The sequence below is a fragment of the Lutra lutra genome, chromosome 10, assembly GCF_902655055.1.
Source record: "Lutra lutra chromosome 10, mLutLut1.2, whole genome shotgun sequence".
NCBI classification, from domain to species: Eukaryota; Metazoa; Chordata; class Mammalia; order Carnivora; family Mustelidae; genus Lutra; species Lutra lutra.
In genome coordinates this window covers 85,844,597-85,858,898 of record NC_062287.1, presented here as the reverse complement: position 1 = coordinate 85,858,898, position 14,302 = coordinate 85,844,597, and the positions used below count along the sequence as shown (strand labels likewise).

Genomic DNA, 14,302 nt, shown 5'->3' with positions numbered 1-14,302 from the left:
AAAAAATTGTATAACTATACTCATGGAAGATTAACTCAGCAAATAAGTGGAGTAAGATACTTTCTAAGGTGATACATAAAGTTCTTGTAATAATGCTAGAGAAATTATATTACTGAATAGTATTTTTAAGTTAGCCTGGAGGGGTATTCATTTTATTAAGAGTACAATTCATAAAAGTTGAAAACTAAGCATAGAAAACAGTATATAAATAGATTGGAAAGAAACAGACGTTTGAGGGAAGAAAATCAGTATTTCTGCTTAAGCATTACTCAGGGTGCATATTTTGGAATCGATACTGTTTTTGCGATCAGTAGCTTATAAAATTGGTTTATTGACATTCCTACTAGCTGAAAGATCTCAAACGATTGTACGTATTTCTCATTCTCAGTTTTAATGTACTGGGGTTTTGTGGGGGAAGGGTTAGAGCGAGAGTGAGTGGGGGAGGAACCAAGGGAGGGGACCGAGAGACAGAGACAGAGAATCTCAAGCAGGCTCCACACCCAGCATGGAGCGCAGGGCTCCGTCTCACAACCCTGAGATCATAACCTGAGCAGAAATCAAGAGTGGATGCTCAATTGCCTAAGCCACCCAGGTGCCCCTAATATAAGAATTTCTGTCCCACAAGGCAGATTTGAGAAAATGATGGAGAGGTGGCATAATGGTGCTAGAGTAGCAAAACCAATTGAGCCCGTTGATAATAAGTTATTTTTGATGCTTAAGACCAAATTACTTTTCTCAAAAAGTAAAATATCCTGCTCTATTTTCCTTACTCAAAATTTGAAGGATATTCTTTCAAAAATAATGTTTGGCATAATGTTGACAAAATATTTTTTCCCGGGAGCAAAGATTTTATAGACATTAAGTAAAAACAGGCTGTGTCTATAGATGTCAAGTGAGGATTGTTGACAAATGCCCTGTATTTGGGGCAAAATCAAATTGAGTTGAAGGGTGCCTGGGTGGCTCAGTGGGTTAAAGCCTCTGCCTTCAGCTCAGGTCATGATCCCAGGGTCCTGGGATTGAGCCCCTCATCAGGCTCTCTGCTCTGCGGGAAGCCTACTTTCTTCTCTCTCTCTGCCTCTCTGCCTGCTTGTGATCTCTGTCTGTCAAATAAATAAATAAAATCTTAAAAAAAAAATTTAGTTGAAAGTTTTAGCTTTGGTAGTTTTGGTTGAAGTCAATTTTGCCTGATTTACCTATCACTTATTCAACTTTTTTAGCTTTGTAGGCCTGGCTGAGAATTTCAGAGCATTTAAAAATGAATCTAAAATAGAGATGTTTATAACCAGAGAAAAATACCAGTACATTACTCAGAAGAATTCACTGCCCCAAATCAACTATGATTTTCTCTCCAACTCTTTACTGCAGTAAAATTGTGTTATAGAAAATGGGTTATGGAAATATGTAACTGAAACAACTCTGAATTCTCCCAGTGATAACAGTGTTGTATGCATTTCTCCTTAGCTTATGTTTCTTGCACTCTAGAGTTAGGGGTGGTGGTGAGGAGGATAAGTAGATGGGTAAACATACCAAATGTGTGTGTATTTTTTAAATTCCACTTTTAAACTAGAATATTGACAATATTTCTATTTAGTATTATAAATCTATATCATTGCTTTTGAATTTTATGTATATATGTATACCCCATTCCATTGTTTAGACAAAGCATAATTTAGTCATTCTGCCTTTGGTCATTTAAGGTTCCAAATTTGTGTCTTAGAAGCAGTCTTTTCAGTGAACACCCTCTTACATAGATCTTGCTAAAGAGCAATATAGAGCATAGTCGTTAAGCTCTCAGTTGTGCAGTCATGGGCAATTACTGAACCTTCTCAGTTTTCTCATCTTTAAGTAATAAAAATAGTACTTTATTTACTTGAGTGGTGTTTTAGGATTAAATGAGTTAATATGTCTATATACTCTTGCTAGATTAGTGCTTAACATACACTAAATATTTAATAAATGCTGCTAGTGTTAGCAGTATTTTGTATTGATTTCAACTTCCAACAAGTTTAATTCTTTCAACTTTTAATTTTAAATTTGTAATAGATAAGCTATAAATTTTATTACCACATCCACTGATCTTTTTTACTCCCACATTCCTTTTGACCTGTGGCATATCCTACCGTTCACCAGTTCCCTTTCTTACAATGTTAACTACTTAGATGGGATTTTGTCCTTTTTCTCTTATGTACTCGTTAGGCTTCTGTTCTTTTTCTCTGCTTTAGGGAATATACCTAATGTCTTAGGCATTATACACTCTGGTATATATATGTATGTTCTTTTAAAACAAATGACTAGAATACAGATTCCTTATCCCCAGTCTAATTTGAAAACAAATACCTTATCTCCTGACTAAGTTGTTTCTAGTCAGGTACCTTTGTATGGGCATCTCATATTAAATCTAATAAAAAGTAAACTTTACAACACCTACCATAACATTTTTTATTTTTATTCTCATGAAAAAATACTTCTGTTGCTCTTCCCTCTATATTACTGGTTTTCTCTTCCTATTTCCCCTCCCCCAAATTCAGGCTACTTAAGGATGACAGCAACAGCCTCTTAGCTATTATTCTGTCAGCGAGTGCCTGCTGGCTTCATCCCATAGCATTAACGCTACCACAGTCTTCCTCACCTGCACCTCCCACCCTACTACTGATGAGCCATTGTTTATGTTCCTTATTGGTGACATCCAATTTTTTGTGCATCAGATTTAAACTCTGCTTAGGCCCTTTGTAGTGGACCTCTACTACAGTTAGCCATGCTGCTTTCCTAGTACATGTTCTTTCTCCTGTGGATGTCTTCACTGTTCCACAGAAAATTCCACAAACTCGTGTCAATGATTTATACAAACCTTTTTTCTCATTAATGGCCTGGATTTCGCCTGCTTAGTGAAACTTTCCTTGCTAACTCCAATTTGCATAGAACTCATTTTCCTCTGAATTTTATAGGACATGGAACCTATACAAAATAATTTAAAGTTAGTCCTCTGTTCTTTCCAGTAATTACTTTTATGTGTCCAAGTAGATTATAAGCTCCTTAATAGAGCTCAGTTTCCTGTTCTCATATCCACTTCATAAATTCTATGCACACACTGGATACTCTTTTTTTTTTTTTTTTTAATTTATTTACTTGAGAGAGAACATGCGCATGAGCAGGTGAGGGGAGAGGGAGAAGCAGGCTCCCAGCTGATCAGGGAGCCTGACAGAGGCAGGGTCAGAACCCAGGACTCTGGGATCATCACCTGAGTTGAAGGCTGATGCTTAGCCAACTGAGCCACCCAGGTGCCCTGAGGATACGTTTTAGTTAGTTCAGAAAAGTGGAAGGTCAATTAATACTTAATTCGGTTAGTATGAAGTATTGAAATGAATGTAAACTTAATCTAGAACTGAAGATAATCATATTTTTGCTTAGCATATTTCTTTTAAAGATTTTATTCATTTATTTGACAGAGCACACACAGCAGAGCTGCAGACAGAGGGAGAGGGAGAAGCAGGCCTGGATGCAGGGCTTGATCCCAAAACTCCGGCATCATGACCTGAGCCGAAGGCAGACACTTGACTGAGCAACCCGGGTGCCCCTGCTTAGCACATTTTAATTTCAATCCTAATGAGACTATAACAGTGGTCTATACTTTCCACTCATGTTTAACATATTTCTGCAACATATTTTAAGTGCTTGGAGAACTGAAATTTATGGGACATAAACAGGTTTATCTAAATCTGTATATGTGTATGTTGGCATACATTTGTAACTACATTTAATAGAAAAGTTATGTTATAGAAATAGTACCCTATAATATAGGAAACAATAGGAAGTATAGATGAACAAAACTTTAAAACTACCTAGTTTCTTTATTTACCTGGCTCCTTCACTAAAATAGAACTTCACGGGTTACAAAACTTAATCTACCACTCTCTCCAGTGCTAGAAAAGAGCCTGCCTCATAGACATGCCATTATTTTTTAAATAAAAATGAATTTATTTGAACACAGTCCTTCGCTGATATTGGGACTGGGTGGTGGAAAGGAGAATATTTTGCAGCTAATCCAACAACTTGAAAACTGTTGGTCTATCTTAAAGTGTCATCCTTCAGTATTTCCCACATTCCTTAAAAACTACTTATATTCTGTAATCTTCCAAGACTTTTTCTCAGGATATAAGATTAGAGAGCAGTGAGAAAGAGTAAAGGATTGGAAGATAGGGTTTATAATTAGGATGCCATTTGCTTTCAACTTTCAGGTTTAGAGCCCCAAACTTTGGATAATTAAGACAAGCATGATGAGGCAAATTCTGTAGCTCAAACTCAGTTTATATTGTCTTAAATTCCACAAAAGTACATGTGCTTTACTTTGAAAAAGATGTGGGGAACAAATTAGGAATGCAGGTTTATAATTAATTCATTTATTCATCCTTTATTATAAGCAACTGCTATGAAAATTCACTTGAGATGAGGCCTACCCCTGCCTCTGCTGGGTAGCCCAGTTGTGTCTTAACACAAGCACTGGGGCGCTGGGCTGGCTCAGTTGGTAGAACATGAGACTCCTGATTTCAGGTTGTAATTTTGAGACCCATGTTGGGTGTAGAGAAAAGTAAAATCTTAAAAAAAACAAACCATAAGCACTGACTTTTCTTAATTGGTTACTATGTAAAAACCTAAAAAAAGTATGTAAAGATTTCCTTTTAGATTGTTTTGCTTATTCATAGTTACCCTGTTATTTGGGTTTATTTGTTAGATATGTTTTTGAACCATTTAAAATTAATTTTATAATTATTATTATAATTGACAATTTTGCAAATAATGTTTTTTTAAATATTCTGATGTTATGGGATCTCTTTTCTTTTCCCAAGGTATTAAAAAAAAAATTTTATTCGGCGAAATAGGTCAAAATGCTGTTGATATATACGGGTTTATTTGATAAGAAAAATGTTAGTTTTATAGGCATTTACACCAAACTTTTTTATAAAATGTTCAGTGAAATATGAAAAATTTTCCAACATCAGCCAGAAAAAACTAATTTAATTTTGAACAGCTAAATATTGGAGGTCCTTTAGATTTCCATATAAAAATGTTCCAGGTAAGGGCATAGTTAATCTAACCGTTAAAAATGAATGTTACCACAGTTAGTCAAAGGTTTATTAAACTTTTTTTCACTTCTGACCCAGTTTATATTTTACAAAATTAAATAATCTGCTGTAAGTCATCATTGTGTCCAGTAATTACCCAGAGGATAGTTTTAGTTCCAAAAGACAACATTCAATGAATGCTTGGGAAATAACTGTGGAAATTAAGAAATGACTGGAAATGGAAAGTGTTCAAAAGTGTTAGAGATAGATCTGTGTTTATTCACTGTTACACTTGTTTTACCCTGCCCCAAATAACCAGTAACCCCAATAACCCCAAATTCAATTAAATTTAAAGTTTAATTAATCTTGATAGTATTCCACTTATCTCTCTCCCCCCTTTATAAAATAAAAATGACTCCTAGGAAGTTGACACCTAGAAAATTTTTACTCCTGGGACACCTGGGTGGCTCAGTTGGTTAAGTGTCTGCCTTTGGCTGGGGTCATGTTCTGAAGGTCCTGGGATGGAATCCCACATGAGGCTCTTTGCTCAGTGGGGAGCCTGCTTCTCCCTCTGCCTGCCACTTTCCCTGCCTTTGTGCGCTCTCTTGTCTCTGACAAACAAATAAATAAAATCTTTTAAAAAAAAATTTTTACTCGTGTCCCTCCACAGCATCTTTTCATGTATTGGTAAAATTCAAATGATTTATCAAAAAAAGCAATACTGTAATTATATGATAAACAGTAGGTATGTCAGAGGAATATGGATTAGAAATTATCTTTAATTTTTTCTTATAATAATGTTTTAAATTATAAAAATAATATAACCACATTAGAAATTTTGAAAAAAATCATCATTTCATCACACTGACACATAAGTTATTCATATTTTGGCATAAATCCATGCACTGTAAAACATCTTTGCATTAAGCTAACTTGGGATTCCTGTTAAAAAACATAAGTCCACACTTCTTTTTTTTTTTTAAGAATATTTATTCATTTGAGAGAGCGAGAGCACAAGCCAGGGAGGAGGATCAGAGAGAGCGGGAGAAGCAGATTCCCCATTGGACAGGGAGCCCAATGGGGGGCCTAGATTCCAGGACCCCGGGATCATGACCTGAGTAGAAAGCCTACAACCAACTGAGCCACCCAGGCCCCAGAAGTTCACACTACTCAGGTGATTGCATATTAAAGTTTGAGAGTTGGAGACAAAAGAAAGGTAATTTTTTAAGAGCCCCTGTTAGTTTCATTTTAAAATTACATAAAGTTACTTTTATTATTTATTTTTAAGTAAACTTTACCCCCCAATGTGGGGCTCAGACTCATGACTCCAAGATCAAGAGTTCCATGCTCTACCAACTGAGCCAGCCAGGTGCCCCCATAACATTACTTTTAATAGATAGGAGCAAGTTCTAGTGAGCTTTGTAAAATTATGTGTATGTATATAATGGGCTTATTAAATGGAGGCATTTTCCATTAGTTAATGACAGATGCAAGAGTCTCTGGTGTAAAATTTAAGGCAGTATCTAGAATTTACATTATTTTCTTTTTTCTTTCATTATTTTAAAAATTTAAACCAAGATTATGTTATGAGGTAGATTCCTGTACAAGCCTATATAACTGCTAAATATTAAGAATATTTAACTTCTAGGTAAGATGTTTTTGTGCAAATACTAGTTAGTAACGCCTAGGATAATAATGTTTTAGAGAACAAAAATGGACTAGTAAGCAGGTTGTTCACATGTTCTTGTGCTGGTTTTTCACCAATGTGGAATTTTTTACCAAAATGGAATTTGAATATGATCTGCAGCATAAGCTTTGCTTTTCTCTCAAATGGGGTCAATTATAACAACATTGCTTTTTTGGTTATTTGGTTTATATAGCTCTATTTAAAGAATATGTAATGGAAAGTTTATACCCCTTTAGATCACAGTTTTGTTAATTGGTATGATTTATACATCTGGAATATCTAGATGCTTTCTTTTCAATCCTTGGAAAGTGTTCATAGAACATGTTCTTATCATTCCTGTTTTATAAGTGGGAACACTGATGCTGTGAGAAATTCAGTATTTGATACAAGGTGATGAAATTCTTTTCATTTTTGTCACACTGCTTTACCAAAGCAGGTTGATACTTTTAAAATTTGAATGTTTAATAAGTAAGATTATAGCTGCTATGTATTAACATTATAGCCATCAGTATAGGCTCTAGAGAGGGGCTGTTGAATATTTATTGGTTGAATTAATAAATGATAATGAATGACCAGGTATTCAAGACCAGAGAATTCTACAGTTTTTCTACAAACATATATTGAATGTAATACCAAATGAAACAATAAATAATGAATCCAAGATAGAGGACCAATTCATGTAGGAAAAAAAAAAAAAACCCAGCAGATTTTTTGGTTTATATTTCTTACACAAAAATAGATTTTTTTAACTTAAGTGCATAAATGAAATCATATATGTACAGTCTCTTTTTTCTTGTCTCTGTTCTTCTTTCTACCTTTAGAACTGCCTGCTATAACTATTACCAATTTTGTGTGTATACCATATTATCTCCACGCTCATAAAATCATCTACAAACGTAGATATGTACAAGTAGATTTATTTTTTATCATTGTTTTGTAAAAATGAATTCTACATGCATATTTTAATCATTTTTCATTCTATAAAGTCACAGGGAAACTCTCCCAAGTTACCTGTTACATATAGCTTTAATTCATTTTATATGGATATATAATAGTCCATGATATGGATGCACCATAATTTATTAAACCATTTCCCTACTGTTGGACATTTACTTTGTTAACTGTTTCTGCTGCTGCGAAGTTAGCAGTAAATAACTGTGTACAACACCATTGTATCCTGCATGCTTTTGTTTCTGTGGGGTGGATCTGAGAACATAATGGCTAGGTCAAAAAGTATACTTTTTTATTTGAATAGCTTTTGGCAAAGGCTTTTCATAAAGGTTATAACAATTCATATTTTCTTGAGCAGTGGATGAACTCCCTTTCCTCATACCACTTCAGTAGTGTTAATACCCTTTTTAAGCTTTTACCATACTGATTGGTATAAAGTGATATCTATTATTTTGTTTTTCCCATTTTGGAAGTTTGTATGTATTGCCACATTATTTTTAACCATTTGCATTTTCTCTTCTGGGAATTGCCTATTCATATTCTTTGCCAGTTTTCTCTATAAGTGTTGGTTGTCCTGGCCAATTGTGAGAACTGTATATAATTTGTCATCTGCATTTGGGAAACTGATCACTTGAACTTAACTTCGCTCCCACTTTCAACTCCGCCTGTTCACCTCTACTGAGTCAAGCAGGGGAATGCAAGGAAACCTCAGGTTTTATGGCAGCCTCAAAGAAGATGGCTGGTGGAGAACTTAAGGCAAAAAGTAAGAAACTGACCCATGAAATTATTTGGAATGCCTCAACTGCCTTTCTACCCCCAGAGGGATGTTGACATCAGCGTGGCTCCAAGAAACTGAAAAGGAGGAAAACCAGCAGGCTGAATCCTCCTACTCTTGAGCAAAGATTTCTTTTCGGTTCTATGCCCAAGGACTGTGAACAGCCTGTTTGCTGTCTACACCTGCTACATAGCTGTCATGGTAGAGAAAGAGTCAGCTACCCAGGTCTGCCAACACTGAGCTTCAGTGAATAGAAAAAACAGCTACACCTCTAAGGATCCAGCAATAAGAAAGGAGTGTTAACTGAAACTGTTGGGACAGGCCCCTAACAAAGCAGAGGAGTGACAATAACTTCAACAAAATACTATGAACACAGCAATATTGAAAGCGTAGTATTAAAAAAAACCAAAACCCCACTATTTTTGAACTACTATAGCAATAAGTCAAATGGAAGAAAACGGTAACATGGAGACCTAAATTATTGGCCTGGAAAATATAGTGGAAGAAATAGTTTTAAATCTGGACCAAAATTCAAAGACAGGGTAAAAATAATAGATTTTGAGAATAGAACAATGAGATCTAGTGCGTATAAAAGGAGTTCTAAAAGGGAAAAAAAAATGGAAAAAAGGCAGTAATTTTTTTTTTTAATTCTTGAGCTGAAAGATACCTGTTTCTGTAACTTGAAAGGGCATGCTGAATTCCAGGCAGAATTTATGCTAATAAAATAATAAATGGCAACTACTATGTCCTCACTTTGCCAGGCAGCGTTCTAATGGCTTCACAATAACTCAGAGTCCTTAATAATGGCCTTGCAAAATAGGCACTATCATCCCCATTATTCAGATAAGGAAAAAAAGGTTAAGTGGATAGTCAGTGTAAACCCACGAGGTCTGACTCCAAAGCCTGAGTGAACTGGCTCAAAGTGCAAAACTTAGGCATATTCTCTTAAAATTTATGAACTCTGAAGATCAAGAGGAAATCTTACAAGTTCTGAAGAGAAAGAGCAAGTCGCCAGCAAAAGAAAAAAAGTAAAATTTTCATCTGCATCACCTTAAGGCATGAAAGAGAAAAGGACCACAAACCAAGATGTCTCAAACCAATCAAATTACCCACCTGCCATCTGATGAAAATACTCAGAAAGGGATACCTAATAATATTTAACCTTGGTCTTTGCACATGTTACTCCTCCTACCTGGAATAACTCCCTTTCTTTACTAGACTAACCCCTCATCCTTAACATCTTCCATCTTTTCCAGGACATTTTTTGCACGTCCCCAAGTCTAAGTTTTATACTCCCCCTAAGGGTACCCATAAGCATCCCGTATTTCCCCCATTTTGGCACTACTTTTCTCCATAAAATTCTAAGTCCTCTGAGGACACAGACAGACACTATGCATGTTTTGTTCACTGTGGTAGCCACAGTTCCTTCCACAGTGCCTAGAATATAGTAGGTTGACTGGGTGACTAAAATGTAATTATAGTCAAAGTTAGCAAATCTTTTTGCTCCCATACTCAGATTGTTCTAGCTATTCAAGGAAAATAAAGCTGTAAGTAAAGTTTGTCTTTAGTAGATATATGAGGCTTTATTCAAGGATGCCTTGTATATATTTCTGTATCTACCTTGTGACTATAATTTTACAAAATCTGAAATAAAATTTCAACAAATAATTGTATGAAAAGCTGTGTAGACTCAGTTTATATAAGGCATATTTATAATGCATAATTATCCATGTCCTGCTCAAATTCTCTTATTTGTTATTTTGTAAAGCAGAATTAGTTGGAAAGTGTAGGGATGAAGTTGCAAGATTAGTCAAACTCTGGCATGGTGTTTTAATACTCTAGAAACAATAATGTTAATTCTGTATTTTTCTCTATTTCTCTTTAGATAAAAGCTAAAAATTATGACAAGGTTGAAAAGGTGAGTCCTCATAAACATATTTTCAATTTTATGCCGAAGTGTAATTTAGGACTTAACACACATAGGCAAATAAAGTAAAATCATAACAATTGTTGAATCTAGGTAGTGATTATATAGGACTTCACTGTACTTATTCAACTTTTTTTGTATGCTTGAAAATGTTCATAATAAAAATTTTGGAAAAGAAAATATACTCCACTGGCAAAAGTCATCAGAATGATTTTGATTATCTAAACTGAAAATAAGAGGGATTTGTTAAATTTGCCATTTTTCTCTAAGAAGATAAATTCATGAAAAGAGCTGAATTTATTTTTTTAATATTCCATTTTGCCCATGTACATGTGGAATTTTTTAACAGTGGATTCTGATAATATTTTCTTATATTTATAGCTATTCCAGAGATGCCTTATGAAGGTTTTGCACATTGATTTATGGAAGTGTTATCTTTCATATGTTCGAGAAACCAAGGGTAAACTGCCAAGTTACAAGTAAGTTAAAAAAAGGTCTTAAGAAAACAAGTCCTCTCCAGGCACACAGTCAGTCCCACCTTCTCTTAATTCTGGAGCGACTTCAGAAATTCAGGGTTCTCTGAGAAGTCAGTAAAACTTGGAACAAGTGCTTCAAAGAAAGTCTCATCCTGGAGAATTGAATCACCTAAGCCCTTCTATTTCAAAACACTACATTTGCAACATCAAGTCACTTTGTTGGTGGGCTTGTTATCAAACTCCACAGAAAGCATCTTACTACTTGTCATAGCACTGCTCTTGGCGGCTTACTGTGCAGTGCGCTGCCTACATATTCAAAGTGACTTTGACAGCTCTCTTGTAGCGTAACTCCCCATGATGACTCACACCCACCTATCCATCCTCACGAAAACTCAGTAATGGACTTTCTCAAATAGCTCATCTTCTGTATAACAAACAGGCAAGTTATTTCTGTAACTAGAATTCTATATTTCCTTTTCCTCATTATCTCTTATTATCTTATATTGAAGAGGAAGTTCTTTCTTCCTAAATTTTACTTCAGAGCTAATACATCTTCAGACATAACTTACCTCCTTAATCAGAGAACCAGATATTTCCGCATTTGAATCTGCTACATGCAAGATTAGGCAGTTTAAAGGATATAAGGTTAAGTGAAACGTGGGCTTTATCTTTGATAAGCTCACAAACAGTAGGCAAAAGAAAGTACATAAATTGGGGCGCCTGGGTGGCTCAGTGGGTTAAAGCCTCTGCCTTCGGCTCAGGTCATGATCTCAGGGTCCTGGGATCGAGCCCCGCATCGGGCTCTCTGCTCAGTGGAGAGCCTGCTTCCTCCTCTCTCTCTGCCTGCCTCTCTGCTTACTTGTGATCTCTCTCTGTCAAATAAATAAAAATCTTTAAAAAAAAAAAAAAGTACATAAATTAATGACATCGACAGACTAAACATAAAAGAACTGCTTTCTTTATGTACTTGTAAAGATATCTTTATATTTTTGCTTATACAGAGGTCCAAATGCTGTTTTGATCATATGATCAGAAGTTATAATTTTTTTTAAAGTTTTTATTTTTAAGTCATCTCTACATCCAACATGGGTCTCAAACTCACAACCCCAAGATCAAGAGTCAATACTCTACCAACTGAGCCAGCCAGTCGGTGTTAGATATATTTTTTAGTTGTAGATAAATTTTAGACTTAGTTTTAGTTGTAGATATATTTTAGTAACAAATACTTGTTTTTTAAAAAACATGTCTTTCTGGGTGCCTGGCTGGCTCAGTCAGTAGAGCATATGACTCTTGATCTTAGGTTTATAAGTTTAAAACCCATGATGGGTGTAGAGATCACTTAAATATAAAATCTTTAAGACGGTGGCTTGCTGGCTCAGTTGGTAGAGCATGTGACTTTTTTTTTTAAGATTTTATTTATTTGGCAGAGAGAGAGAGAGACAGTGAGAGGGGGAATACAAGCAGCAGGAGTGGGAGAGGGAGAAGCAGGCTTCCTGCTGAACAGGGAGTCTGATGTGGGACTGGATCCCAGGATCCTGGGATCATGACCTGAGCCGAAGGCAAATGCTTAAGGACTAAGCCACCCAGAAGCCCAGAGCATGTGACTTTTGATCTTGGGGTCATGAGTTCAAGCTCCACGTTGGATGTAGAGATTGTTTAAAAATAAAATCTTAAAAAAATAATAAAATCTTAAACATGTCTTTCACATTTTTTTTCAGAGAAAAAATGGCTCAAGCATATGACTTTGCACTAGATAAAATTGGAATGGAAATTATGTCTTATCAGGTAGAGTTAAGTTATTTCCATATTTACACTTAATATATTGAAAATATCAAGAAAGATACTGACATTTTACTTTATTTCTTAGATTTGGGTGGATTACATCAATTTCCTAAAAGGCGTGTAAGTATTTTTATAGGTTTTTTTTTTCCTTCCATATGAGCAGTTGCTTTAGCTACACTATAATTGTTGGCATTTTTTTATCCAATGCCAGGGAAGCTGTTGGGTCTTATGCAGAAAATCAGAGAATAACAGCTGTCCGAAGAGTTTATCAACGAGGTTGTGTTAATCCAATGATCAACATTGAACAACTCTGGAGAGACTATAACAAGTATGAAGAGGTAAATTAGCCAGAGTAGTTCATTATTATAACTAAGCCATTTTTAATTTTTATGTACTTGGATTTACGGATTCTAGCCTCTCTAGTATAAGGTACCTGGATATTGGTACTACACAGGTCTGTTTTTATATTGATTGTAATCAGAGAACTACTCCTAATGTTTTTGTAAGGTTTTGAGAGTCTTCTAATATTACTGAATTATTTTTCAGAGAATACCCTGGGAGAAATTATAATTCTTGCAAAACCACTTATATTCAATGCTAAACCATATCCACACAGTCATACATACACATTGTCATTCATCGTTTATGAAATGGGACCTTATTAGAATTGTTTCCAGTAGGCATGTTTAGTTGCATTGCAAGTCTTTGATGTAGTTACAGTGCTGTGATTTATCGGCTTGCCGTGGAGCTGCAGTCCAAGATCTTTGTCTCACTGGCATATTTTTAACTAGCTGAGCTAATCAGCTTATATATAGGAACATACATGCCAAATAAGCTGTATCATTACAAGTTTCTCTTATATCTATTGTGATGAGGAAGAACTATGTAGGGTGTTGAAACTGTTCTCTTGGGGTGCCTATGTGGCTCAGTCCTTTGGGCATCTGTCTTCATTCAGCTCAGGTCATGATCGTAGGGTTCTGGGATTGAATCCCGAATCAGCACTCCCTGCTCAGTGAGCAGTCTACTTCTCCCTCTCCCTCTGCTCCTCCCCCTCACACATGTTCTCTCTCTTCTCTCTCTCTCTCTTCTCTCTCAAATGAATAAGTAAAATCTTAAAAAAAAAAAGAAGTTACACAGACCTAGTTAGAAAAGGGATTTTAAAGCAAAGTGCTGACTATTCAATCTGATGAATCTGTATAGCATTTTTTTATTAATAGAATTTTATATCAAATAATAGACCCTTTCCAAATCATTCCTTATCTTTAGAAATTCCTGACGCATGGAGACTTACTACACCCTCCTAACAGATATAAGCAGATCCTCCTTGATCTCTGAAGCATGTAATGTGATTAACCTTTATTTTATTACAAAATGTTTCAAAATATAGTTTAAAATGATTTAGTAAATGCACAAATTAACTGTATTGTACTAATTTTAAAACATACTTGATTTTAAAATAATACACATTTCTCTTTGTTTTCGTAGGGTATCAATATTCATTTAGCTAAAAAAATGATTGAAGATCGGAGTCGAGATTACATGAATGCTAGACGTGTAGCAAAGGTATGGAATTCCAACAGATCACTTCTTTTAATGAGTATGTTGTTTATACAAGAGCTTTCCCTGCTTAATGTTCCTCTTGGC

At 35.3% G+C, this 14,302-nt stretch overlaps 1 protein-coding gene across 1 annotated transcript in view; it reads left to right on the top strand.

The window, feature by feature from the left end:
- Positions 1 to 14,302, top strand: part of CSTF3 (cleavage stimulation factor subunit 3) — a 67,603-nt gene that overhangs the window by 38,956 nt on the left and 14,345 nt on the right. The window contains exons 4-9 of the mRNA XM_047747410.1: positions 10,359 to 10,391; positions 10,782 to 10,879; positions 12,595 to 12,661; positions 12,744 to 12,778; positions 12,870 to 12,996; positions 14,144 to 14,221. Of these exons, the coding sequence (XP_047603366.1) occupies positions 10,359 to 10,391; positions 10,782 to 10,879; positions 12,595 to 12,661; positions 12,744 to 12,778; positions 12,870 to 12,996; positions 14,144 to 14,221 (438 nt within the window). The remainder of the gene's footprint in view (positions 1 to 10,358; positions 10,392 to 10,781; positions 10,880 to 12,594; positions 12,662 to 12,743; positions 12,779 to 12,869; positions 12,997 to 14,143; positions 14,222 to 14,302) is intronic.